Source organism: Lissotriton helveticus, chromosome 4_1 (assembly GCF_964261635.1).
Source record: "Lissotriton helveticus chromosome 4_1, aLisHel1.1, whole genome shotgun sequence".
NCBI lineage: Eukaryota > Metazoa > Chordata > Amphibia > Caudata > Salamandridae > Lissotriton > Lissotriton helveticus.
Window position 1 is genome coordinate 366,028,419 of NC_136063.1, and position 26,029 is coordinate 366,054,447.

Genomic DNA, 26,029 nt, shown 5'->3' on the forward strand with positions numbered 1-26,029 from the left:
CGGAACCTCTGTTGCCGTTTAATGAGGCCTTGACTGACGTTCTTCTGGGCACCTGGTCCAGGCCAGCTACAGGCCCTCCTGTAGATAGGAACGTGGCCAGACGCCACCGCCCGGCCCCGGGCGTCCCTTGCTTCCTGTCCACCCACCCCCGAGAGTCTGGTCATCCAGGCCTCTAACTCCCAGACCGCATTCCAGACGGCTCCCCCTGATTGGGAATCCAAGAGGTACATACAGTATGGTAAAAGGATGTACTCCTCCCTGAGTTTGGGGTTGCGGTCTGTCAACACCGCGTGCTTCTTGGGCCGTTATACCAACTCTCTGTGGGACACGGTCACGGATGTGCTGCCAAAATGCCCGGAGGAGGCCTGGGCTCAACTCGCCCAAGCCCTTGCGGAGGGTCGAGATGCGGCATGGTACTCCATCCGATGTGGGCTGGATACCACGGACTCACTGGGTAGAGCGATGGCAACGACGGTGGAGATTCGGCGCCACGCCTGGTTGAGGTCCGCCAACTTTTCGGCTGATGTCCAAAACCCCCTTATGGACATGCCGTTCGATGGCCGTCGCCTTTTTGGCGACAAAGCAGACAGTGCGCCTGAGCGCTTTAAGGACTCCAGGGCTATGGCCAAGTCCTTGGGCCTGTCTGCCCCGCGCCAGCAAACTGCTGCTTTTCGCTCCTTTTGTGGCCACGGAAGGGGCGCCCCCACACGTCCTGCCAGCCACGGGCCGCAGACTAACATCCAGCGCGATGGCGGACGTGGTAACCGCCGTGGCGGTGCCCGGGGACAACGGCGAGGCCAGTCCACATCCACCCCCGCAGTATCTGCCTGAAAGCCTTCCTAGTCTGAGCTTTCAGGCCCATTCGACGCCAGTGGGCGGCAGGGTTCGCCGTCACCTCCTCCACTGGCGCGCAGTCACTTCGGACAGGTGGGTGCTGCAAATCGTCCAAAGGGGCTACTCCCTCCCCTTCGAGGCGACCCCTCCAGCCTTGCCACCGCGGGTCGGGGGATCACTTGCGACTTTTGCAGGAGGAAGTTACGGGGCCATCAAGCGCGTTCCTGGGCCAGAAGTAGGGTGTGGTTGCTATTCCCACTACTTTCTGGTTCCCAAAAGGGGCAAAGGGGGCCTACGCCCTATCTTGGACCTCAGGAATGTCAACGGCTTCCTCCGGAAGGAGAAGTTCAAGATGCTGCCTTTGGCTCAGGTCTTAGCTGCCCTGGACCCAGGAGACTGGATGGTAGCGTTGGACTTGCAGGATGCGTACTTCCACATCCCCATCCTGCCGGTCCACAGGCGCTACCTGCGGTTCGCGGTGGGCCACGAGCACTGTCAGTTTACCGTGCTCCCCTTCGGCCTTACCAGCGCCCCACGGGTGTTCACGAAAGTGATGGCGGTGGTCGCAGCTCATCTGCGCAGGTTAAGGGTTTCAGTCTTGCCCTACCTCGACGACTGGTTGTTGAAGGCGGGCTCGCCCCAGACAGTTGTCAGCCACCTCCAGACTACGGCCGACCTCCTGCACCAGCTGGGGCTCTCCATCAATGTGCCAAAGTCACACATGTGTCCCTCTCAGAAGCTCCTCTTCATCGGAGCGGTTCTAGACTCGGCGCAGTATCCTCCCGAAGAGTGGGTTCGGGATATTCAGGCTCTGATTCCGATCTTTCAGCCTTTATCCCGGATTTCGTTCAGGTTGACACTGCGGCTTCTGGGGCTGATGGCCTCCTGCATCCTTCTGGTGCATCACGCCAGGTGGCGGATGCGGGCTCTGCAGTGGGACCTGAAGTTTCAGTGGGCCCAGCATCAGGGCAACTTGTCCGACTATGTCTTGATCTCGGAGGACACTGCAAGACAGTTGCAGTGGTGGCTCCAGGACCGCGATTGGGTCAGAGGCAGATCCCTCTCCCTTCCCCAACCGGAGCACGTAGTTGTGACGGACGCGTCTCTCCAGGGCTTGGGAGGCCACATGGGAGAGGCGGAGATCAGAGGCCTCTGGTCTCCGGCGGAGTCCTAGCTCCACATCAACCTTCTGGAGCTGCGGGCGAACCGTCCCCTTGCTGTCTCAGAATTATTCGTCGGAGGCTCAGAATCGATTTGAGTTTCAGAGTATGTAGACGTGACAGACGTTGGCGAGGGGAAACAGGAAGTCAGGCAAAATAAAAGGTGAGCAGTCATGTGCCCATGCATTAGCTGTCAAGTCTTTCTTCTGCCTGGAGCTTTATACACTACTGACTTGTGGCTCCTCAGTGGAATTTCTTAGCTTTCTGCAACTAAATATCTGTTTTCCTGCCTCCAGAAGTTTGGTTTTTAAACTGGGTTTGTACAAAAACAAACTATAGGATTCTGACATCAGGAATATTTTTCTTGCTCTTGTGAAATTCTGGCCTAAAAGTTTAAGGCGTTTTTTTTCCTCTGGGAGAACAGTGTATAGAGCTTTCTTGTCAAGGTTGGAATGGTTTCCCCCACATTCCAGTGATTCCGGGGTATTAAAATTGCAGCTGAAGGATAGTTGTGCTGATTATTTTCTGTATGTATATTTCCAATTAATTGGTGAACAACTTGCCCTAATAATTTTTTTCTTTTATATGAAACTTGTGTTAACAAATTGTTTTCGGGATCTCATTTTTGAAGGAGCAGTGACAGGCAACTAGTGTGAAATTATGAGGTGTTGACCCTTAGTTGATTGTTCTAATATGTTTTGTTATTGTAGCATGAATAGTCATATTTAGTGGCTTACATAACTTCTTTTAGAGGAAATCTAATCTGTGACCTACATCACCAGCAGTAATGCATCCTTAAAAGTAAAATATCCATGTGATTTATATCAGTTGTGAAATCCTTTTAAATGATCCACATTGTGTAGGTCAAAGGGCTAACTGCCTTCCTCGTTATTTCTCTAGGTAATGATAGTCTAGACTCGAGGATAAAATTGACATGTTCCAGTCTTCGCAAGAAGCAGCAAGGTTCTAGTATGTGTTTTTGTTTCAGTATTTCTCTCATCCATTCCCATTTCCCCCATTTGTCTGGTCTTGCTAATCTCTGTATACTTTAAATGGTGTGCCCAGGCAGTGTGGGAAAAGGGGCATTATTCTGCATTTGGATCTATGATGTCCCATGCAGGATTTTTATCATTATTACATTTGTGACAGAACAACAATCCCACTTATCTAATCCTGCCTGGGCAATTTGGAACTCAAGGCAGTTACTTAACCTGATTTAGCCTAAATGATTATTTAATTACAAAATAATAACCATATCTTACATTATGAGTTACATGAATCTCAAGTTGCTACCGAGGCCTTATTGCCGCGTCTTGAGAAGTTGCAAGAGCCAGATTCACCCTGGTCCTGGTCCCCACCTGTTGATCCTCGTTCGTGGCCCCCAATTAGACTAGCTACATTTCAGTATAATATTAAGCCAAAGAAAAGTAACAGATTACATCTGAGTCGGCTCCTGCTTTCTCCAGTGGTCCAAATAGTGACAATACAACCAACTCCTTCAACCCCACCTGAATGTATTAGTGGAGACCTTAAAAAGCTTACAGAGTTTCTTTCTCAGTTCCAGTTGCATTTTTTATGCTGCATTGGATCCATGCGGTCTTCCAGGTTTTCTATATGTTTTGCATTTTTGACATGCAGTCCAACCTGCAATAGGATCTTTGACAGACACACAGCCCTCTGGACCGACTCCTGGTGGCCAGCGGACCTTGGACCCAAGCCCACACGGAAAGACCACACCCACAACCTCAGCATCACACTTGGCAGCGAATGTTCTTTGAAACGGCAGGTCAAAAATCTTAAGATCGCCCCCCATCAGCACCATGAAAATCATAACGCAGGCCCTCATCAACAGCCAGCTCGACCTCTGCAACTCACTCTATGCCGGCTCAACCTCCAAACTCTTTCAAAGACTCCAGACAATCCAGAACGCAGTAGCTAGACTGAACCTCAACCTACCCAAAAGAACACATATCACACAGCACTCCACTGACTCCCTGTCCAGACAAGATGCCAGTTCAACCTCCTGACCCACGCCTACAAAGCCCTCCACAACCAAGGACCACACTACATGAACCACCGTTTGACCTTCCCCCAACCTTCCAGAAACCTTTGCTCCTCACACCTTGCCCTCACTCAGACGGCATGTATCCTCTGCATCCGTCTCCGAGAACGCTCATTCTCTCACCTCACCACCAAAGCCTGGGACACCCTCCTTCTCCACCTCCACACTTCCCCATTGCTGAACAAATTCAATAAGGGTCTAAAGAGCCGGCTCTTCGACTTAGAACTGGAGCACAACACCTGGATACCTCCCGGGGTGATGAACCACGCTGTACAAATACTAGTTGATTGATTATCAGGGCCTATAGCCTTCGATACTAACTGGGGAGTCATGGTAAGTACATGGTCTGATTGGGGCATTATGTCTGTTAATCAAAGGAGAGGGGGGTGGGAGCTAGTTGAGGTCTAGTACCTGTGCTCCACGTAGTAGTATAAATCCAAAAAGTGAGTTACTGTTCCTATGTTCCCTCCTGCCATCTACGCTCCGGATCCATGGGCAACTTTGTCGTGCCCAGGGTCAAACTCTCCAGAGTGGGGTGGGGAGATCATTTTCCTACCTAGGCCCTTCCATCTGGAACACTCTACCTACTAACATTCGCAAATAAACTGATTACATCCACTTTCGCAGAAATCTTAAGACCTGGCTTTTTGATCAATAACTTCATCTAAATGGCCCTCGAGTTCTGCTTTAGCGCCGGGGCCTTGGCGCCGGGGAAACCCTTTGTGGGTAGCTGAGCGCCTTTCAAACCCAATAAATAAATAAATATAGGGACACAATTAATATCCACACAGAAAAGGAAGGGAATAGAACAGAGGATTCTGTACTCACAGATAAAGACAATCACAGATCTTGTCTCTTGTTGCCCTGACACATCCCAAGGGATGTCATGCTTCATCATTGGGCGTTGCTCCTCGTTGGGCCGGTGCTTCAATGCTATTCGGGTACCCCAAAGGGTTACTATGGTGGAAATCTTTTAATTACGCCTTATGATGAGTGAGGGTGTGACATTTTTCAGTGAAAAATGGGTTTGTGAAAAAGGGTGAGTGAATAATTATAACTAGATAGGGGATACATAAAGGGTTTTGAATATTTTGGTTCCCCTGACAGGCTAAAAAACCCATAGGTTATGTGTTACTGACTGGGTGATGATGTACCCCAGTAGCTATTAGGTTGATCTTTCATTCCCTCTAGTGGTCAAAACGATCCTTGGCGCTTCATCGGGACCAAAAAGGGTGAATTTAAGATGTGAAAATAAAATAAAGAACCCCTATATTAAAAGAAGAAGAGCGGTCCGCCTTGTGAAATCTACAGGGTGGCATAAGCTTGTTATAACCGCTCTTGTTGCGACCTAGAAAAATCCAAAGATAAAAAACACACAGACGATACATAGACGGACACGAAAATATATTTATTGTATAGGTCTCAATGGTGAGATGGTTGATGGCATCTCATCCCAATCATGTACTCTCTTGCTAGGCTGGAGAGAGGTGCTGTTGGTCCCCAAATCGGGTGTAGAGTAATAGCACCAAATACATTCACTCTGTGCACACACTCAATGTTGTGGGTCAGCGCCGGGTCTCCAAAGGGAGTTCACACTCATTAGATAAGTTAGTGATAAGGATAGTCATAATAACAAATTGTCTGTCCAAGGTATTGCACATAACATAAACCGCTACAATCCATGCATTCTTACCTATTTATAAAGTTCTCCTCGATCCATAGGCTATTGCATGTCCACCCGCACTGTAATGTGCTATGGATGGCAATAGAAAAGAGAGAACAGAAAGAAGAACAAATGGTATTGAAGAGGCTGTGCAGGGGGGTCGCTACTTTTGTGGCGATTAGGAAAGAATCGCCCGGTATTTGCCGGTGTAGAGCCAAAGGTAATGTACTCGCGGTATCTGCTGGGTGCACTATTCGGCAACACTTACCCTCGCAGGTGTGCCTGCATATTGGTCGGAGTGTTTGTTGGTCCCCGTCATACAGCTGTGTGCCTGACGTCCGGTTGCCTGACTTCCGGTAGGAGTGTCTTCAACCTAACACGTATGCGCGGGCGCCATTTTGTAGTGTTAAACCATGTCTTATTGAGATGGGCATGTGAACTGAGAATACGGTGGGAGACATATTGGAATAGTCTTAAGCGCAAGATGCTGGATGAAGCTTGCACTCCGACTGTCATGTTGGTGACAGTAACTATGGATGTGAAAATCTTGTATCCGAAAGAGACCATTAGTTATGGATGCCTCAACTTAGAATTACCCCCAGGCACCAGACTGGATCCAGAGAATCTTTCAGCAGTACCCCTACGCGTCAGTAGGTGGCGTCGGTTGACTCCGCGTTTGTCGTGGTCACCGGAATGACATTGCGGTATTTCCTTAGATGTCGCCCTTGCGCGCTGACGTCAGTTCTTTCTTTTTCCGCGCTAGTCAGCGCAGAGCCAAAGAGAGCAGCACCTCAAGTCACCTTTTGACTCTCTCTTTGCGGCATTTTGTCGACATCTTTTTGAGTAGTTCGACTCCTGGTGCATGTATGGATGTCCCGTCCTCAAACCGGCACCAAGGCTTGCGACTCCTGTCACAAATTGATGTCGGTTACTGGCTTTCACCTTTGGTGTTTGGAGCGAGACCACATCCCGAAGTCGTGCTCTGACTGCCGTGCCATGAATCTGAAGTCCTTTGCAGGAGGGGTCCCGAAAGCTTCTCAAGGCCCAGCAGTCTGCTCCGCGCTGCTCGAGGTCTCGGTTGAGACGGAGATCGTTGGCCGGGTTGCGGAGCCATTACAACCAATCATCGTTGAAGTCTTCGTATTCGGGTAAGTCGAAGCACAAAAAGAAGGCGAAGAAGCATCATCGCTCTTCGCATTCTGCCCATCCGGCGGCTGATGGGACACTGGTTGCGGATGGTAGCCATCCGGCTCCGCCCACAGAGCCTGCTGGGTGGACCCCAAGCTTCCCTTCTATTCTGGAAGCCGGCCGACCCCTGCCCAACTTCGTAGCTTTTCGAAGCCTCCCACTCTATGTTTGGGGAGCCCTACTACTCCGGCGTGCCTTCGGGCCCCGCAGACTAGGCTGGGGGCTTTGTGCCTTCGATGCCGTTGGCTTCGGCGCCGCAGCGCCCCCAGAGATCCAGGCCTGGTTCCAGATCGGCATCAGTCGACCTCGTGACTCCTCCTCTGGCGCTGAATCCAGTCGCTTTTCGTTGCGAGTGGAGTTGCGGTCTTCTGTACGCCTTTCGTCCTATTCCACTTCTACCCAGAGTGCTGAAGAAGATCAAGCGCGACCAGGCCCAAGTCATTCTTATGGCCCCAGACTGGGCACGAAGAGTCTGGTATCCCGAGCTCTTGCACCTGGCCATCATTCCTCCAATCAGACTGTCTGTTCGGAGGATCTTCTGTCGCAGCATCAGGGGACAGTCCTCCACCCGAACCTGTCCAGCCTCCACCTCCTTGCGTGTAGATTGAGCAGCCACAGTTGATAGCTTTCAACCTGTCTCCCGAAGTTTGTAACTTTATCTTGGCATCCAGGCGTCACTCCACCAAAACTGTATACGCCTGTATATGGAACAAGTTTGTGGCATGGTGCACAGCAAAGGCTGTGGATCCCCTTTCTGCTCCCCTTTCAGAGGTTCTCCTCTTTATTCTTTCTTTGGCCAAGCAAGGCTCTGGGCACTCTAAAAGGCTATCTTTTGGCCATTTCTGCTGGAACACCCTCCTTCTCCACCTCCGTATTTGACCATTGCTGGACCATTTCAAGAAGGGTCTAAAGACCTTTGACTGAGAACTGCAGCACAACATCTGGATTCCCCCTGGGCGATGAGCCACGCTATACAAATACTAGTTGGTTGATTGATTATCATGGTCTATAGCCTTAGGTACTAACTGGTAAGTACATGGTCTGATTGGAGCATTATGTCCTCAAAGGGGTTCCTGGGTTCAGCTGAGCCCAGATCATCCTGTGATATGTTTCTGGAATTGCTTTGTCTTTGCTTGCCCACAACTAATAGTGTAGATAGAGGGAGGGGAAGTTGTAGTAGATGTGGCTGGTACAAGCCTTCTCCTATAATATGAGTTTTTGTCAGTCTGACTTCTACATCTTACTCCTAAGTGTTATGCCAGTTGTGAGATCACAGGGAATTTCTGGGCTTTCACATCTCCTCTATTCTTGCTGTAATGCACTGCCAGTCATATTCTTCCAAAAAATGTCAATTATAGAACCAGTGTCCGTACAGCTATAGCCGGTCACAATGATATAGAGACACTCATTGTAAAAATATACTCTTACATGTGTTTTATCTATACTATTATTATAAAGGAAGAACTTTGAGGCTTTGAGGCGGGTAAACTCTGGAACCACAGCGCCAATCCACACACCCGATACATCGTTGTAATCCTCCGGGTGTGCAGATGGACATAGGCTATATAAATTAAAAATAAATACGTTATTTAAAAAATATAAGTTAAAAAAAAAGTAGTCCCTTTAAAGTAGCGCCGGCTACGACGTGCGTGCTTACATCAGGAGTGGCTACACGATCGCGAGGAGCGGCGGAGATCAGCGCGGGGAGGAGCGGCGGAGAACAGCGCGGGGAGGAGCAGTGACGAGGAGCGGCGGAGATCAGCGCGGGGAGGAGCAGTGACGAGCGGAGGATCAGCGGACATGAGCTGGGGACAGGCGTTAAGGATCGGCAGGCAGGCAGTGAGGAGCGGCGGCGGGGAGGAGCGGTGAGCGGCGGATGAGGTAGGAAGCCAAGTAAGCAGTGAGCAAAGCAAACGTGAGGGAGGAGCGGCGGCGGAGAGGAGCGGTGAGCGAGCCACAGGTACCAAACGGAAAAAGAAACGTCTGCAGGTTACAAAAGCGTACAAATTGGAGCGGTCAGCTAAAAGCTAAAATGACAATCGGGAGAAGGTAGCAAACTGGGCATTACAGGAGGAAAAAGTGACGTGGGCAGTGACGTGGGCAGGTACCAAACGGGGCATTGCAGGAGGAAAATGAAACGTGTGCAGGTTACAAAAGCGTACAAAGTGGAGCGGTCAGCTTAAAGCTAAAATGACAATCGGGAGAAGGTACCAAACGGAGCATTACAGTAGGAAAAAGTGACGTGGGCAGTGACGTGGGCAGGTTACAAAAGCTTACATAGTCAACATAGAGGCATAATACTGATTGCTCCCGGACAACGTTGGGACGGGCTGCTAGTGTATTTATAATACAGAGTATTGCGCTAGTTGTCTTTGAGCTTGAGGTAGCCTCAAGATGCTTGAGTAGCTCCAGACCAGCCTTCGAAGGACATATATCCCGTCTATATCAACTTTCGCACTTCAGTATTACACATCCTTGCCCTCTCCCTCCTCCCATGGAACTGTTTTCCCCATGTGACAGGCAGTAAATTGTTTGAATCTGAAATGCCCCTCACATCAGGGTGCCAGTTATGCCAGTGAAAAAAGAAAACTGGGAAGCCCAATTGCAGATATGGCAATTTTATGTATTTGTGTGGTCAGCAGTAGCAGTCTAGAACAAGGGAGTATCCACAAACCTGTTCGGAGCTCAGAGGCATTGTGCTGAAGTCTTTTTTCTCTGTACTGAAAATGAAGAGAAGATGGGCAGAGAAGAGAGAGAGGGGGCTACATAGCTTAAGTCTGAATGCCTGTGGGCAGCAACTTCACAGAGTCGACCAGTGAAGCTGATCTTTAATCTATACGGCTTGATCTCCTCACATCCTTAACATGGATACAACAGCGGCATTTGTTCATTAGGCAAGTAGTTTTCAGGGAAGGTACCTCTATTCTTGAGACGAGCATTCCAGGGGGTCGGGTTATTTGATGCCATCTGCCGGAGCTCAAGCAGCCTGCTGCTTGCCTGTCATGCTCTCAGTTGCCATTTTCCAGACCAGGGCAACATATTTGTACCAATTTCTCTCATCCAGTTTTATTTTAAAAAGACATACCCAACAGTTTTCATCATGGTGCAGGCTGGCACACTCACTAGTAAGATGCAAATAAATATTTTAAGTCCCAACGGTTTATAAAGGACTCTTGGAAGTCAACAGAAAGACAAATTAACCCATACAAACAATAGCCATGTAATTTAGCATTGGTACTTTGTCCCAGCTAATATCATACCACTCAATTTCTTTGGGGATTTAGGGCGAGAAAGCAAAAGACACACAGATAATAGATGTAATGCAAAACAAATGAAACATTCTCCCTCTGTCAAGAGATCTGAATTAAATCCATCCTTCTTTTGCTCACCATGCCACCCTAGTTTAGACTATGCAAATCAGTATTGACCCTGCTCCTCATGGGAACACCCCAGCCCAAACTGCCAAGCCAGGTCTTTCCTGGACCAGAAATTAGCATCCTGGGACCAGTTACGGAGTTTCACCTCTCATCAGCCATGCTAGCTTGAATCCAGTGGCACAGTGAGGCCGGTACCCATGTTTGGGCATACCTGGTGCACTTAGGGCGAGATGCAGAAGATACACAGATGAAGATGGAATGCGGAACAAATCAAACATTCACCCCTAGTCAAGAGATCTGGGTTAAATCCATTGTTCTTCTGTTCACTATTTCACCCGGGTTTAGACCCAGCCATATGCAAATCAGTCTTGATCCTGCACAAAAACTATAGATTTAGGCCCAGATCTCTGTACTGGGGTGAATGTTTTGACATTGTTCAGCATTCTTTCCATCAATTGTTCTTTTTGCAATTGTCACCTGAGTGGGACGGGTATTCCAAGACGTGGGTCCCGTGCTCTCCACGCCACTGAAGACAAGCTAGCCTGGCTGATGAGGGTTGATACCTCAAAACCGGTTCCAGGATGCTTGTTTCTGATCCAGGGAGGACCTGGCCTGGCAGTTCGGGCAGGAATGTTCCCATAGGGAGCAGGGTCAAGACTGATTTGCATATGGCTGTGTTTAGACTGGAGTGGCATGGGGAGCAAAAAACTATGTATTTAGGCCCAGATCTCTACACTGGGGTGAATGTTCAGCACTCTGTCCATCCATTGTTCTTTTTGCATTAGTCAATACAATTGTAGCTTTCTAAATAAGAAAACTGGTACTGTAGAATTCATTAAAATCTTTGAATAGAAATCTCTTCCATTGACAGCAAATCGTGTGTTGCTATTCCTTTCATTGTACATCATAATTCGTGTGATCTTTAATCACTATTTTCCTTCTTTTTCTTTGTTTTCAGAATCCTGACCCTGACAAAGAGAAGCCTGCCTGTAATGCTCAAGAGCTGGAAGAGTGTGACATTTTGCTAGAAGATAGTACAAGTTTGTGTAGATTTTCAGGGAGCACAAGGAAAGCAACCCATGTCGTAAGTAAAGATCAAGCTTCTGTTGTATTTCTAACGAAATGTGTTTTAAATGTGTAATTGCACTGTATTCATGTCTGCCTCTCCTCATCTAAAAGAGCGATCATCAGTGTGGCATAGGTTTGTAGTTAACCTCATGTAGTGGCAATATTACATAATGGATGCTACATATTCCGTTTGAAAAACCTTATTTACTCTGTCAGAAAAACATTTTCTCTACCGAAAAAGTGTTCGAAAATTGTTAACTGGCATTTTGTGAGGTGTCAAGGTGCATAAGACCTGTCCCGTTAAAATATGTTCTGTTATAGGATCTATGACTTATGTTTCTGTATTTTAATAGATCATGTAATCAACGTACTTGTGCAGTTTGGATGTCAAAGAATCCAGTGGCGGCTGGTGACATTTGAAAGTGGGGGGGCGTAAAATTACTTTCATACTGCATCCCAACGAGCGAGCCCAGGGAGCTTGCCGCAACAACCATGGGGGGGGGCTCGGGGGTTCCTCCTTCGAGAAAATTTTGAAAAAAAGAGTGGACAAATGCTGCATTTTCAAGCAAATTTGAGAAAGCAGGAAGGTTTATAAAGCAATGGTGAAAGTGCAGTTATTACATTAATAAAGATCCCTCTCAAAACATGTCCAGTACAGAGCTACAGGTGGGCAGGCTGTTCAGTATAAACTTAAGAGGAACCCCCAAGACTTAGTGAGGAATTTCCACTACTGTTACTTAGAATGACAGGACCACCTACGATTGTTAGCATCACAGACTGCACTTGCTTACCTTGTGACACTGCATTTGAGCACAGAAAGCAATTTTTTTACTTTGCTTTCTCGCTGGTGCAAGAAGAAACATCAGATCAAGTGCATTCATTTAAAGTTTGATGCATTTCCACTTTTCTCTGCCTAGCATAGCATTCCCCTAATGGCCCGCCAAATCTCTCTGGAGATGCAAGCAGACGTCAGTGTCAAAAGACGTCAGAAGACTGACTGTCATTTGAACAGTATACACCTGCAACACCGCTCAGTGTCTCCTTTGAAAAACGATGCATGCCACAATTCAGAACTGCCATACCCATGCGCAGAAAAAGTTGAATGGCACCAGATCTCGAGGTACATGGTGTTACCCCTTTACAGAGCCAGCCATAAGAAACCAAAATGTCACTCGATAATACAGTAAGCAATATTTAAGCATGCTTGTCATGTGACCATTCATTATACACCCAGTAAAAGAAGGCAGCAAGGTCTTAATGTACAGCAACTCCCACCTCCAAACCAGCGAGCACTAAAGCAATTTCCATTACCATCTGGACTCTCTGTAAAATAATGGCCTAATGTCACTTAGCAGAGATTCTCTGACATGGTTTTTTTGTTTAAAATAATCAGTTTCCCTGTTTCCTCTCTCCCCCCTCGCTCTGATTCTCACACTATGACTGACCCAGACAGCTACATAACAGGAACAGAAATTAAAAAAAAAACACGTCACATCCATCAAACAAAAAAAGAAATTCCACTGTGCAATTTTTTTTTATAACATCACACACACGGTGAAAAATGTGTTAAATTCTAAAGAAAGTATATTAATTGAGACCAAAGCATGAATCAAATGGGCCATGCACGGACTCGTGCATCTGAGAACTTTACACAACTTGGTGTTACACCATGCCAGCGCTGTCTGCACAACCAGAGAGACTGCAGGCCTGCATTCTATTCCTCACCACGACTGGTGCTGCAGCAGAGCACTTTAAACATGGATTTCCAAATAATTCCACACACTGGCTGCGATAAAGTGCTCTTTTTGCATTATTGAGAACCTGGGCCACGAGCTGGAAATGGCGGAGTAAATAGAACTCCTAGGTGTGTGTGAAGCGGGTGTCTGGTGCACAGAAGTGAAACCTGCATGGTGTTTATATAGGTGGGGGCTATATATATTATAATTCCGATTTTTTGAGTTGCGCACTTCATCTACTGAGCCACATGAAAAGGATTACAATCTATGAACTGCAGGGTGCGCACAGAGCGCTGGAGAATACACATCAACCCTGTATGAAATAACAGCCTCTCTCACCTGCAGGTTACACAACCAGAAGCCTACAGACTGCGGAAACTGGACTTAGTTAACATAGGGAATTTGGAGGCGCAGAGCAGTTTTCAAAATCCAATAAATATGCCAATGTCAGGTTTTATCTTGAACGCCGACAGTGACAAACATGGCTGTTATCATCTCGGCCGAGAGAGCTAATGTTAGTGTCAGCGCAGCTGGGATGCGAGACAGTCACAAGGGCAGCGCGTTTACCCTATGTTACCGAAGCACTCAGGCCGCTAGAAGGCAGCTGAAAAGCGCTCCCTATCCGCTGGCCGTACCTGCCTTGCCACATGCCAGGTCCACAAGCCCACGTTTCTGATCCCTTAACAGGCATCCTGGGAAGGGAGGGGAACAGGTTGTGCGTCTGAAATTGTTTGGTTAATTTAAAGCCTAATGACACAATAAGTGTGACTGTCTCGCATCCCATTCTGCCGTGCCTCGGATTACTCTCAGCAGGGTAGTGCTTGCGGGGGAGGGGTGGTTGCGCTGGGTGAGGGGGTGTAGCGGGGGAGGGTGGGTAGCGTGCGGGGGAAGGGGGTAGCGTGGTGGAGGGATGTAGCGCGGGGTGGTGGGGGGTACAAATAAAGATTTAAAAAACTTACCTGCCGGGTCTCGCAGCCTCTGCTTTCTGCTCTTGGGCTTGCGTTAGCGGAATGGCGCCTTGCTTCAACATCTTCTGTTCTGCGTACGTTAGTGGCTGAAGGCAACCCCTCTTAACCAATCCAGTCACTGCTAAGGGCAGTACCAGGATTGGTTCGAGCAGGATTACTAACTGCCCATAATGAGACCGGGGCCCGGGTCCCTGCCTGTGTCTGAGTGCTATAGGGGGAGGGTGTGAGGGAAGGTCTACTAGGTGTACGCATGCGCGGGCCAGTCTTAATAATGATTACTCCTGGATTTGACATGCGCACACACCGCTGCTGCTCCGATATTTCTGCTCTGGCTGCGCCCTGTCACTCTCTGCCGCAGTCCCGCCCCCACGGCCCTTATGCGATGCTCCATTCTGTCGGGCTTTTCCCAGGGCCGGTAGCGTGCAGTGCGGGTGACTGAGTCAGTGCGCTCAGATTTATTTAAAACAATCCTTTTCTTAATGCATGTTGGCAGTGACGGTCGTCCATGGCTAGTGGGGCAACGCCCCAACGCCCCCAATGGACGCACCGCCACTGAAAGAATCTAGTCAAGTTCTACACCACTAACCTTTTAATGGTTACAGCTACCGATTTTCAAATTCATGACGTAAGGCATCTGCTGCCTCAAATTTAAAATCTAAGGCATCAGATTTAGTTTTTCAGATATTTCTGGTTTTCTGATTCTCATGTTCTTTAGCCAGGTAGCATTTCAACAGAATAGTTGCTTTTCCAGATACTGGTAAAGCCAATTAGGCGATGCTTATGCTCCTAGAGGAATTAAGCCATTATTGGCAGTTAAGACGTCCTGGGAAACAATGTAGGAGAGTGAATTGTTAAGGGATTACACTCCTAGCTGAAGGATTTAACCAACTTGTGGTAGCGGGTCATTTTTATTGAAGGTGTCTTCCTGGGATTTTTCATCTCCATAGGACAATTTAAAGGCTAACTAGCTTTAATCACAATGCCATGAAATGTCTCTTCTCTGTGGAGTGAACCTGGAATTTCTCTTGATTTATTTTGTTTTGGAGTCAACTCTTTTTTAGGAAAACTCCTGTCAAATTGGCTCATACCCAAAATTTTCTATGGCATTTACATGACAGTAAAATAAATGCCACAAGAATTCAATCACAGTATTGTGCTATAGAAGGAGTTCCTGGTATGGGGATTATTTTTGCTCTGACTAATCGTATTAATCCAAAGATGTAGAAAGACTTTTCCTTAAAATATCCAGCATAATAGGTATTTAATTTTAAAGACCTGAAGATAGGACGACAAGGAAGAAATTTGCCTGTACAACTTTGGATCAAATATTTTGTAAGATGCTTGTACTGGATTGCTTCCAGACAGTCTGCAGAAGTAGGCTGAAGGATGGTGAACCTATGTTCACTTTGTAAACTATTTTTTGTATCCAGTTTTGAGCAGCTCAACATAACCTGCGTGGACTAGGTTCCTGTTGTGGGACACCAATCCTGCTTCTGCTACAGAAGACAGAATCATCGGAGACTGTCCTAATGATTTGGGAAAACTAGTGAAGAGGAAGACCAGACTCTTCTCTTTTAAAATCTGAATTTGAAACCTCTATTTATAATGGATATGTCTCACCACAGCACCCCCCTATCCGCCCCCAATGAATATTGCTCAGGCACCAGAATGGATCTTGACACTTCCCAACATTGCTCTGGGGCACAGGCAGGCGATGCCCTGTGACTCCACATTGACTATGCAGTGCCCTGGAAGTGATACAGGGAAGTCTCAAATACGCCCCACCCCATATTAATGGTTGTAGTCATAATTATAATCTTAACAGCGTTGTCAGCTGTTTCATTGTGATTGTATATTATGATTGTGAATTTGATTATAAATCACAATGAACACATCAGCTGCTGATAATGTCCTTAAGTTTATAATCACGATTAAATCACCTTGATTCTGAGATGAACGGTGCAATCTCAAAAGACCCAAGAAGATACAATAACATGTGACGGAAACAAAATCTACGAAGCCTGCAAGGAAGTGCGACTGACACAAAAAAAGTAATGCTCATTTTCAGCCTTCTCTTCAGGAAAGTCTTTAAATTCAAAAGCTCCTTTTCCAACAAAATGGCAGTCAGGACTTCCCCACTTTTGACGTGAGTCCAAAATGTTAGTGCTGTAGTTGTAAATTAGAACTCCATGGAGAGTCTGCAATTAACCCCTTCGCTGCTAGGCCTTTTCCCCTCCTGTGCTAAGCCTTTTTTTGGCGATTTGGGGTAGTGCGCGCTTAGGCCCCTGTAACTTTTTGACCACATATGGTATCCACGCCAAATTTGCGTCCTTTTCTTCCAACATCATGTGGATTCCAAAGGCGCCCAGGGTTTGTGGATTTCCTTGGAGGGGTCCCAGAAATTAACCAAAATATAGTGAAATTGTTTTTTTCAGAAAATGGGAAAAACGGGCTGCAAATGAAAGCCTCTGGGTTTTTCCCTGAAAATGTTATCAAAAAAGGGTTTGTGGGGCTGAAATCTCCATTTTATCAGCTTTTAGGGAATGACAGTCTTTTGTCAGAGAACCAACATTTTTCACACAGTTTTGGCATTTTTCTGGGACATAGCCTATTTTTGCTATTTTTAGAGCTTTCCACCTCCTTTCAGTGAATGGTAGAAATGAGTTTGAAAGCAATAATGGATCCTAGAAAGCTGTACATTTTCGAAAAGTAGCCAAAATTCTGAATTCAGAAAGGGGTCATTTGTCTAAATCCATGAAGGTTTCTTTATAGAAACTAACAGTTAAATATTGGAATAATTGAAAATTTGTTGAAAAAAACAGCCTTTTGTCTCAACGTTTTCACCTATAACGTTTTCTAATCTTGACAGCTCTTGGAAAGCAATATACCGTTACATCCGTTAGAACTTCCTGGTTGTGGACTTGTAGTTTCACCAAGAACCCGACGAACCCAGATCCAAAAACTGAGCAGCAACTTGCAATGGTATTTTTTCATAGAGCACTTTGTCTTGGAAAATGTATACATGGAAAAATCTGTATGAAAGACACCTATGTATTTCTGAATTGGGTACATAATATAGAGTTCAGAAACAGTATATAATTGCACATTTTCAAAATTGGGAATACTCATACTAGCATGAGAATTATTGGTCATTTTTCAAAAACATTTTTTTTTACACAATGTCTTTCATTGAAAGGGAGAAATGCATGAAAGCTCAGTTGGTAATAACAGTTGATTTACAAATCTGAATTACCCGAAGTCTCCCGATAAAAACGGTACCTCACTTGTGTGGGTCGGCCTTGTGCCTGCGACAGGAAACGGCGCAAAATGCAACGTGGTCACACCTCAATTTTGCAGTTACAAATTGACCCTTTTATGGCAAAGTGCCTACCTGTAGTTTTTGCACCCTAGCTCTGCCGGCACCTAGGGAAACCTAGCAAACCTATAAATTTTTGAAAAGTAGACAGCCAGGGGAATTCAGGATGGGGTGACTCGACTGCCTACCACCAGGTTTTGTTACCCAGAATCCCTTGCAAAGCTAAGAATTTGACAAAAAAACACATTTTCCTCACATTTCTGTGGTGGAAAGTTCTGGAATCTGCGTGGATCAACAAATTTCCACCCACCCAGCGTTCCCCCAGGTCTCCCGAATAAAATGGTACCTCACTTGCGTGGGTAGGCATAGGGGCTGCAACACGAAACAGCGCAAAACGCAACGTGGTCGCACCTCAATTTCCCAGTGAAATCTTGTGCTTTTTGGACAAAGAGGCTACCTTTTGTTTTTGAGCCCTAGCTCTGCCAGCACCTAGGGAAACCTAGCAAACCTATACATTTTTGAAAACTAGACACCCAGGGGAATTCAGGATGGGGTGACTCGGCTGCCTACCACCAGGTTTTGTTACCCAGAATCCCTTGCAAAGCTAAGAATTTGACCAAAAAAACACATTTTCCTCCCATTTCTGTGGTGGAAAGTTCTCGAATCTGCGTGAATCAACAAATTTCCACCCACCCAGCGTTCCCCCAGGTCTCCCGAAAAAAATGGTACCTCACTTGCTCGGGTAGGCATAGTGGCTGCGACACGAAACATCGCAAAACGCAACGTGGTCGCACCTCAATTTCCCAGTGAAATCTTGCCTTTTTGGACAAAGAGACTACCTTTTGTTTTTGAGCCCAAGCTCTGTCAGCACCTAGGGAAACCTAGCAAACCTATACATTTTTGAAAAGTAGACACCCAGGGGAATTTAGGATGGGGTGACTCGACTGCCTACCACCAGGTTTTGTTACCCAGAATCCCTTGCAAAGCAAAGAATTTGACAAAAAAAACACATTTTGCTCACATTTCTGTGGAGGTAAGTTCTGGAATCTGCGTGGATCAACATATTTCCACCCACCGAGCGTTCCCCCAGGTCTCCCGAAAAAAATGTTACCTCACTTTCGTGGGTAGGCATAGTGGCTGCGACATCAAACAGCGCAAAACGCAACGTGGTCGCACCTCTATATCCCAGTGAAATCTTGCGCTTTTTGGACAAAGAGACTACCTTTTGTTTTTTAGCCCTAGCTCTGCCAGCACCTAGGGAAACCTAGCAAACCTATACATTTTTGAAAACTAGACACCCAGGGGAATTCAGGATGGGGTGACTCGACTGCCTACCACCAGGGTTTGTTACCCAGAATCCCTTGCAAAGCTAAGAATTTGACAAAAAAAACACATTTTCCTCACATTTCTGTGGTGGAAAGTTCTGGAATCTGCATGGATCAACAAATTTCCACCCACCCAGCGTCCCCCCAGGTCTCCCGAAAAAAATGGTACCTCACTTGCGTGGTTAGGCATAGTGGCTGCGACATGAAACAGCGCAAAACGCAACGTGGTCGCACCTCAATTTCCCAGTGAAATCTTGCGCTTTTTGGACAAAGAGACTACCTTTTGTTTTTGAGCCCAAGCTCTGCCAGCACCTAGGGAAACCTAGCAAACCTATACAGTTTTTAAAACTAGACACCCAGGGGAATTCAGGATGGGGTGACTCGTCTGCCTACCCCCAGGTTTTGTTACCCAGAATCCCTTGCAAAGCTAAAAATTTGAGAAAAAAAATACATTTTCCTCACATTTCTGTGGTGGAAAGTTCTGGAATCTGCGTGGATCAACAAATTTCCACCCACCCAGCGTTCCGCCAGGTCTCCCGAAAAAAATGGTACCTCACTTGCGTGGGTAGGCATAGTGGCTGCGACATGAAACAGCGCAAAACGCAACATGGTCGCACCTCAATTTCCCAGTGAAATCTTGCCCATTTTGGACAAAAAGACTACCTTTTGTTTTTGAGCCCTAGCTCTGCCAGCACCTAGGGAAACCTAGCAAACCTACACATTTTTGAAAACTAGACAACCAGGGGAATTCAGGATGGGGTGACTCGTCTGCCTACCCCCAGGTTTTGTTACCCAGAATCCCTTGCAAACCTAAGAATTTGACAACAAAAACACATTTTCCTCACATTTCTGTGATGGAAAGTTCTGGAATCTGCGTGGATCAACAAATTTCCACCCACCCAGCAGTCCCCCGGGTCTCCCGAAAAAAATGGTACCTCACTTGCATGGGTAGGCATAGTGGCTGCGACATGAAACAGCACAAAACGCAACGTGGTTGCACCTCAATTTCACAGTGAAATCTTGCGCTTTTTGGACAAAGAGACTACCTTTTGTTTTTGAGCCCTAGCTCTGCCAGCACCTGTGGAAACCTAGCAAACCTATACATTTGTGAAAACTAGACACCCAGGGGAATTCAGGATAGGGTGACTCGTCTGCCTACCCCCAGGTTTTGTTACCCAGAATCCCTTGCAAAGCTAAGAATTTGACAAAAAAAACACATTTTCCTCACATTTCTGTGGTGGAAAGTTCTGGAATCTGCGTGGATCAACAAATTTCCACCCACCCAGCGTTCCCCCAGGTCTCCCAAAAAAAATGGTACCTCACTTGTGTGGGTAGGCCCAGTGGCTGCAACAGGAAACGGTTCAAATCGTACGGTGGTGAATTTACAATACCCTATTGCAAAACTACCTTGATTTTTTGGGGGGGGCACCTGAGTTTTTGGCCCGGGGCTCGGTGGCCATCTTTGGAAACTACCAAACCCAAACAGTTCTGAAAACTAGACACCCGGGGGAGTCCAGGGAGGTATGGCATGCGTGGGTCCCCCAATGTTTTCCTACCCAGAATTCCTTGCAAACCTTAAAATTAGGTAAAAATATCACTTTTCCAAACTTTTTTGCGTGGGATCTCCGTGCCGGCAAAAATGTCCAACCACCCAGCGTGCCCTCTTACTAGGAATGTATTGCCTAAAAACCAAGCGCCCTTGAACAACAGCAAAGACTCATCCACTGCAATTTCTTTACCAGGGGCAAAGATCTCAGAAAAACGATCAACAAAGTGATCAAGGACAGGCCGAATTTTAAACAAACGGTCACAATCAGGGTGATCGCGTGACAACGCTAAACCATTATCAACAAAATGCATCATCCGAAGAAGAAGCATATACCGATCACGACTTATGACTGCTGGAAATATAGCTGTTGCCATCAAGGGACTAGTGGACCAATATGAAGTCATTGATGGCTTCCTTAGCAAGCCCATCAAAAAAGTTAATCCCAAAAACTTCTTCATCTCTTCAACATTTGTGGGAGTCCACCAGATTGCTCTAGAATAGGGCTTAAGGCTGGCACTGTTGGCCCTCAAAAATTGTTCTGCATACAAATTACTTTGATCAACAATCTCTTGCAAAAACACATCGTCAAAAAACAACTGAAAAAAATGTATTGTCAGAAAATTCTCAGTATTCACTCTACACCCAGGAACACCAGTGAACTCTGGCAATGCCGGCTGCACCATGCCAGGGGGAACCCAGAGGCTATCCCTATCAACGGGGGGAGCAGCCACCCCAGCCTGCAGCCCAGAAGCCTCTTGCTGCTGTTCACCAACGGGAAGGCTAACAGCCACAGATACTTCTGGCTGCACAACACCAACAGAAGACATAGCATCCCCAGAGGGCTCTTCCTGCACTACACCACCGGGAAACCAAGCAGGCCCAGATGCCTCTTGCCGCTCTACACCAATGGGAAGCCTAACAGCCCCAGATGCCTCTTGCTGCACTACACCAGCAGGAAGACGAAAAGCACCAGATGCCTCTTGGCGCACCACAGCAATGTGAAGCCTTTTGGGCGCAGGCTCCAGCCCACATGCCTCTTGCCGACGTAAAAAGAAAGGAAACCTTGCGGCCCTAGGCAGCAGCACAGATGCCTCTTGGCCCACTACCGGCACATCAATGTCCTCCTCTACCATAGGCCCTTCATCAGCACTAGAAGAAGATTCATCATCCGATGATGATGATTCCATGCGAAGAGAAAACTCACTGCCTGAATCTTCTGCCCCTACCTCTGAGTCCGAATCGGACTCAGTCTCTGAACCATGGTCAGAGGAAGACTCAAAAAGCAAACCAAGAACCTGCTGAGCAGTAATCCTGCGACTAGCCATTATCCTTACAAAGCAAGAAGACTGCACACACAAGTGAACAACAACCTACACTGTGCAAAGTAAGAAGTAAACAAGGTAAGGCTTTCACAAAAAGATAAATACAATCCAAAACAATTTCACTCTTACCAAATATAGCTACACTCACCAGCACCTACTCTGCTGAGACACAGCAAAAAGAAATGATATCCCACTAGAAAGAAAAAAAGAAATGACAGATTAGAAAACAAAGTGCACATCAAACACTAATGCTAAAAACAAACAAAAAAAAAACACAGAGCCACACAAACTGCTATAAGTACAACCTTTTTCAAAAAGACAAACATCAAGGGAAAGTAGTACAAAATACATTCACTTACCAAGCACAAGCAACTACACAAGCTGCAAACAGACCCGCAACCTACAACAATCCAAACAGCAAAAGTCTGGAACAAGACAAAAATAGAGAAGAAAGAAAAATTACTACCACATTTCACAAACAATATAACAATTAAAACAACAACACACAAATTTGCCCCCCAAATTTAAATTCGGCCAGATGGGCCATCAAATAGGGCTTAGACCAATTGGGATTAGAGGAGGTTTTACATCAATACACTGGTTAATTTTTTTTATTTTTTTTACTGCCTGACCCCTTTGGTGCCAGTCAGTCTTTTGCTCCTACCAGTACCCCCATCACACAGGGGCAGTAAGGACATTCATACACCTTTTGTACGTGTGACACATACAAAACATTCACACCGCCAGCGCCATTCAAGGGCCCATCACTTTCACACGCCCACATATCTGACACAGCAACTACAGAAAATGATGGACTGTGTAGAGTGTCACTCAACTAGCAGTGTGTGTAGTGACCAACAGAAAGTAACTACTCACACACTGCCAGCCGAGCGCCAGTCCACCCACACCACCATCCAAGCACCAGACCATGCACACCGCCAGCCAAACACCACTCAGCGCACACCGACAGCCAAGTACCACTCCACGCACACCATCCAGCCAAGCGCCACTCCACACACACCGCCAGCCAAGCACCACTCCGTGCACAGACAGCCAAGTACCACTCCACGCACACCACCAGCCAAGCGCCACTCCACGCACACCGCCAGCCAAGCGCCACTCCACGCACACCGCCAGCCAAGCGCCACTCCACGCACACCGCCAGCCAAGCACCTCTCTGTGCACAGACAGCAAAGTACCACTCCACGCACACCACCAGCCAAGCGCCACTCCACACACACCACCAGCCAAGCAGCACTCCGTGCACAGACAGCAAAGTACCACTCCACGCACACCACCAGCCAAGTGCCACTCCACACACACAGCCAGCCAAGCACCACTCCATGAATAGATAGCCAAGTACCCCTCCACGCACAACGCCAGCCAAACACTACTCCGCGCACACCGACAGCCAAGTACCACTCCACACACACCGCCAGCCAAGCACCACTCCACGCACACCGCAAGCCAAGCGCCACTCACCGCCAGCCAAGCACCGCTCCACGCACACCATCCAGCCAAGTACCACTCCACACACACCGCCAGCCAAGCGCCACTCCACACACACCGCCAGCCAAGCACCACTCCGTGCATAGATAGCCAAGTACCCCTCCACGCACACTGCCAGCCAAACACCACTCAGCGCACACCGACAGCCAAGTACCACTCCACAGACACCGCCAGCCAAGCACCACTCCACGCACACCGCAAGCCAAGCGCCACTCACCGCCAGCCAAGCACCGCTCCACGTACACCATCCAGCCAAGTACCACTCCACACACACCGCCAGCCAAGTACCACTCCACACACACCGCCAGCCAAGTACCACTCCACACACACCGCCAGCCAAACACCACTCCACACACACCACCAGCCAAACACCACTCCACACACACCACCAGCAAAGCAGCACTCCGTGCACAGACAGCCAAGTACCACTGAACGCACACCATCCAGCCAAGCGCCACTCCACACACACCGCCAGCCAAACACCACTCCACACACACTGCAAGCCAAGCGCCACTCCACACACACTGCCAGCCAAGCACCACTCCGTGCACAGACAGCCAAGCACCACTCCACACACACCGCCAGCCAAGGCAGTAAGGACAAAAAAAGACCAACCGGCACCAAGGGAGGCGGACAGTAAAAAACAACCAAAATTAAAACCAACATTGGAACAAAACTCAAATCCTAGGGCCTAGTGGGCCAAAAAACAGGAGGCAAAACATAAAAAAAAACGGGCCGATTTGCCCCAAGGGCGGGCAGAAATTCAAAAACATAATTACTTGCCACCAGGAAGCGACCCTTGCCCAAGGGGTCGCTTCCTAAAAACTAAATTTAAATTCCCTGGTGCTAGTGTGCATTTTCTCCCCCCCTGAGGGCAAAACGGCAAAAAAAGGGGCCGATTTGCCCCCAGGGTGGACAGAAAAAACAAAAACACAATCATGGCCACCTGGAAGCGACCCTTACCCAAGGGGTCGCTTCCCAAAACAAACACATTGCCCCAACAAAAATCCCTGGTGCTAGTGGGAAATTTCTGCCCCCCCCCCCCGGGGGCAAAACGGCCGAAAAACGGGCCGATTTGCCCCCAGGGTGGACAGAAAAACAAAAACATAATCAGACCCCGCCTGGAAGCGACCCTTGCCCAAGGGGTCGCTTCCTGTAAACTAAATTTAAATCCCTGGTGCTAGTGGGGGCATTTCCGCCGCACAATCGCGACGCTGTGCGCGATCGTGAGGCAGAAATACCCTGCAAATAGACATCAGGGGAGAGAAAAATCTCTTTCCTCTCCCCTGATGCCTCTTTGCGGCCCCAAACCCCGCCGGACTCGAGAAAACCTACCTTCTTCACCGGCGCTCAGGAAGCAAATGGCTTCCCGAGCGCTGGGAATCCCTGATGATGTCAGCGCGCGCTGTGCCAACCCCAGCAAAACGAGCAAGATCTGAGACCCTCGGGGGGAGCGCCAGCGCTTCCCCCGAGGGTGGGGCTCATGACGAGCTGGCCTTGTCATCAGCGCACGACCGGTGTGCGCCATGACGAGCCCAGCTCGTCATCAGCCCCGAAGGGGTTAATTAATAGGGAGTTAACTGTTCGACTACTGATGATGTTAGAAGTACTTTTTATCACACTGCATGACGAAATGTTTTATTGAAGTGGTAAGTAATGATATTTGTGAACTCCGAAAATCTGCACTCATTTTAGCTTTCTAAAGCACTAACCATAATTTCTGTGACAAAAAGAAACCCTTCATCTTTTTATGTTTACTGTCAGTTACAACATTTGTCGGTGTAAAATTTCCTGATTTCGTATATATTGATATATGCATATGGTTACCTAGAGGGAGTCTTATTTTATGGAGCAGTCTGTTTTTGAAGATAAATGCTAAGGTCTGTGTACCAAGTGGACTATTTGCCACTAAACTTCTTCTCACATTGTTTCAGCCTTATATATATTCCAATATTGCTCCTTATTATTGAGAATAGTTTATATGCTTTGTAATGAACTAATGTTTTTCTTAATATTTGCCTGTCCTCTCCACGGCGTAAGTGGAATAAGGTGTCATTATCGTCTCTCCTATATATTTCATTGATGTTCACTTCTATACATTAATATATTTGTACATTTGCCTGTAAAACGTTCCATACATTCCTATAGACACTCCTCTCCCACCCTTCTACTCGAGAAACCGCTAGTTTAGCTCCAACTCTATTGTTTTATTATTATATACTGTGGCTTCTATAGTGAAAACATACAACACCTAATATAACATCATGTTCACTAACAATACGAATGAAACATTATAACGGAAATAAATCTAATAAATTACTGGTAAAGTCCCTAGATGTTGAAGTGACAAAGTAAGAAAGAATCCTCACCTCAGCGTCTGGAAAAACCTAAATTGACCGACTGTTTACTTATGACACAACCTGGGCTGCCCCCGTTCTACAATTTCTTCCAGCTAAAGAAGAAATTCAAAAATTCAAGACAATAAAAAGCTCTCACTGGCTAGCTCCTTGTAATCATACACATTAACACGAGTATCTGCTGCCCCAAATACACATCACCCCTCCCCAATTAAGCTTTGTTACCTTCAGCAGATTCCGTCCATAAAGTCTAAAAGTCAGACACCCGTCATTAGTGTTTGACTTTTAGTCATCTCAATAATGAAAATTATATCAACTTACTTAAAAGCTCATCCTCAAATGTTATGGAACATATGTATTAGTCCTTCACCAGGCAGTTAATCTTATTGGTGGTGTGGTGCTGAACTTACACAGCATCTCTTGAAGAAACTCATTCTTTGACTTCCATGCACAGACTGATACACCCTTCCCTGGTGTCTCCATAAACCCTCTCACTCTTCATAATGCTATCAAATATAATATCCTCTTAACTAACCTTCACTCTTAGGACACTCCTTAACTTCACAATACAGACCTTGTTTTACACAACTTTGAG

General features: G+C 47.0%; 1 protein-coding gene across 1 annotated transcript in view; it reads left to right on the forward strand.

The window, feature by feature from the left end:
* The window catches only part of NUDCD1 (NudC domain containing 1), a 373,385-nt gene that overhangs the window by 254,211 nt on the left and 93,145 nt on the right, over nucleotides 1-26,029 (forward strand). The window contains exon 8 of the mRNA XM_078686877.1: nucleotides 11,243-11,368. Coding sequence (XP_078543003.1) covers nucleotides 11,243-11,368 — 126 coding nt within the window. The remainder of the gene's footprint in view (nucleotides 1-11,242; nucleotides 11,369-26,029) is intronic.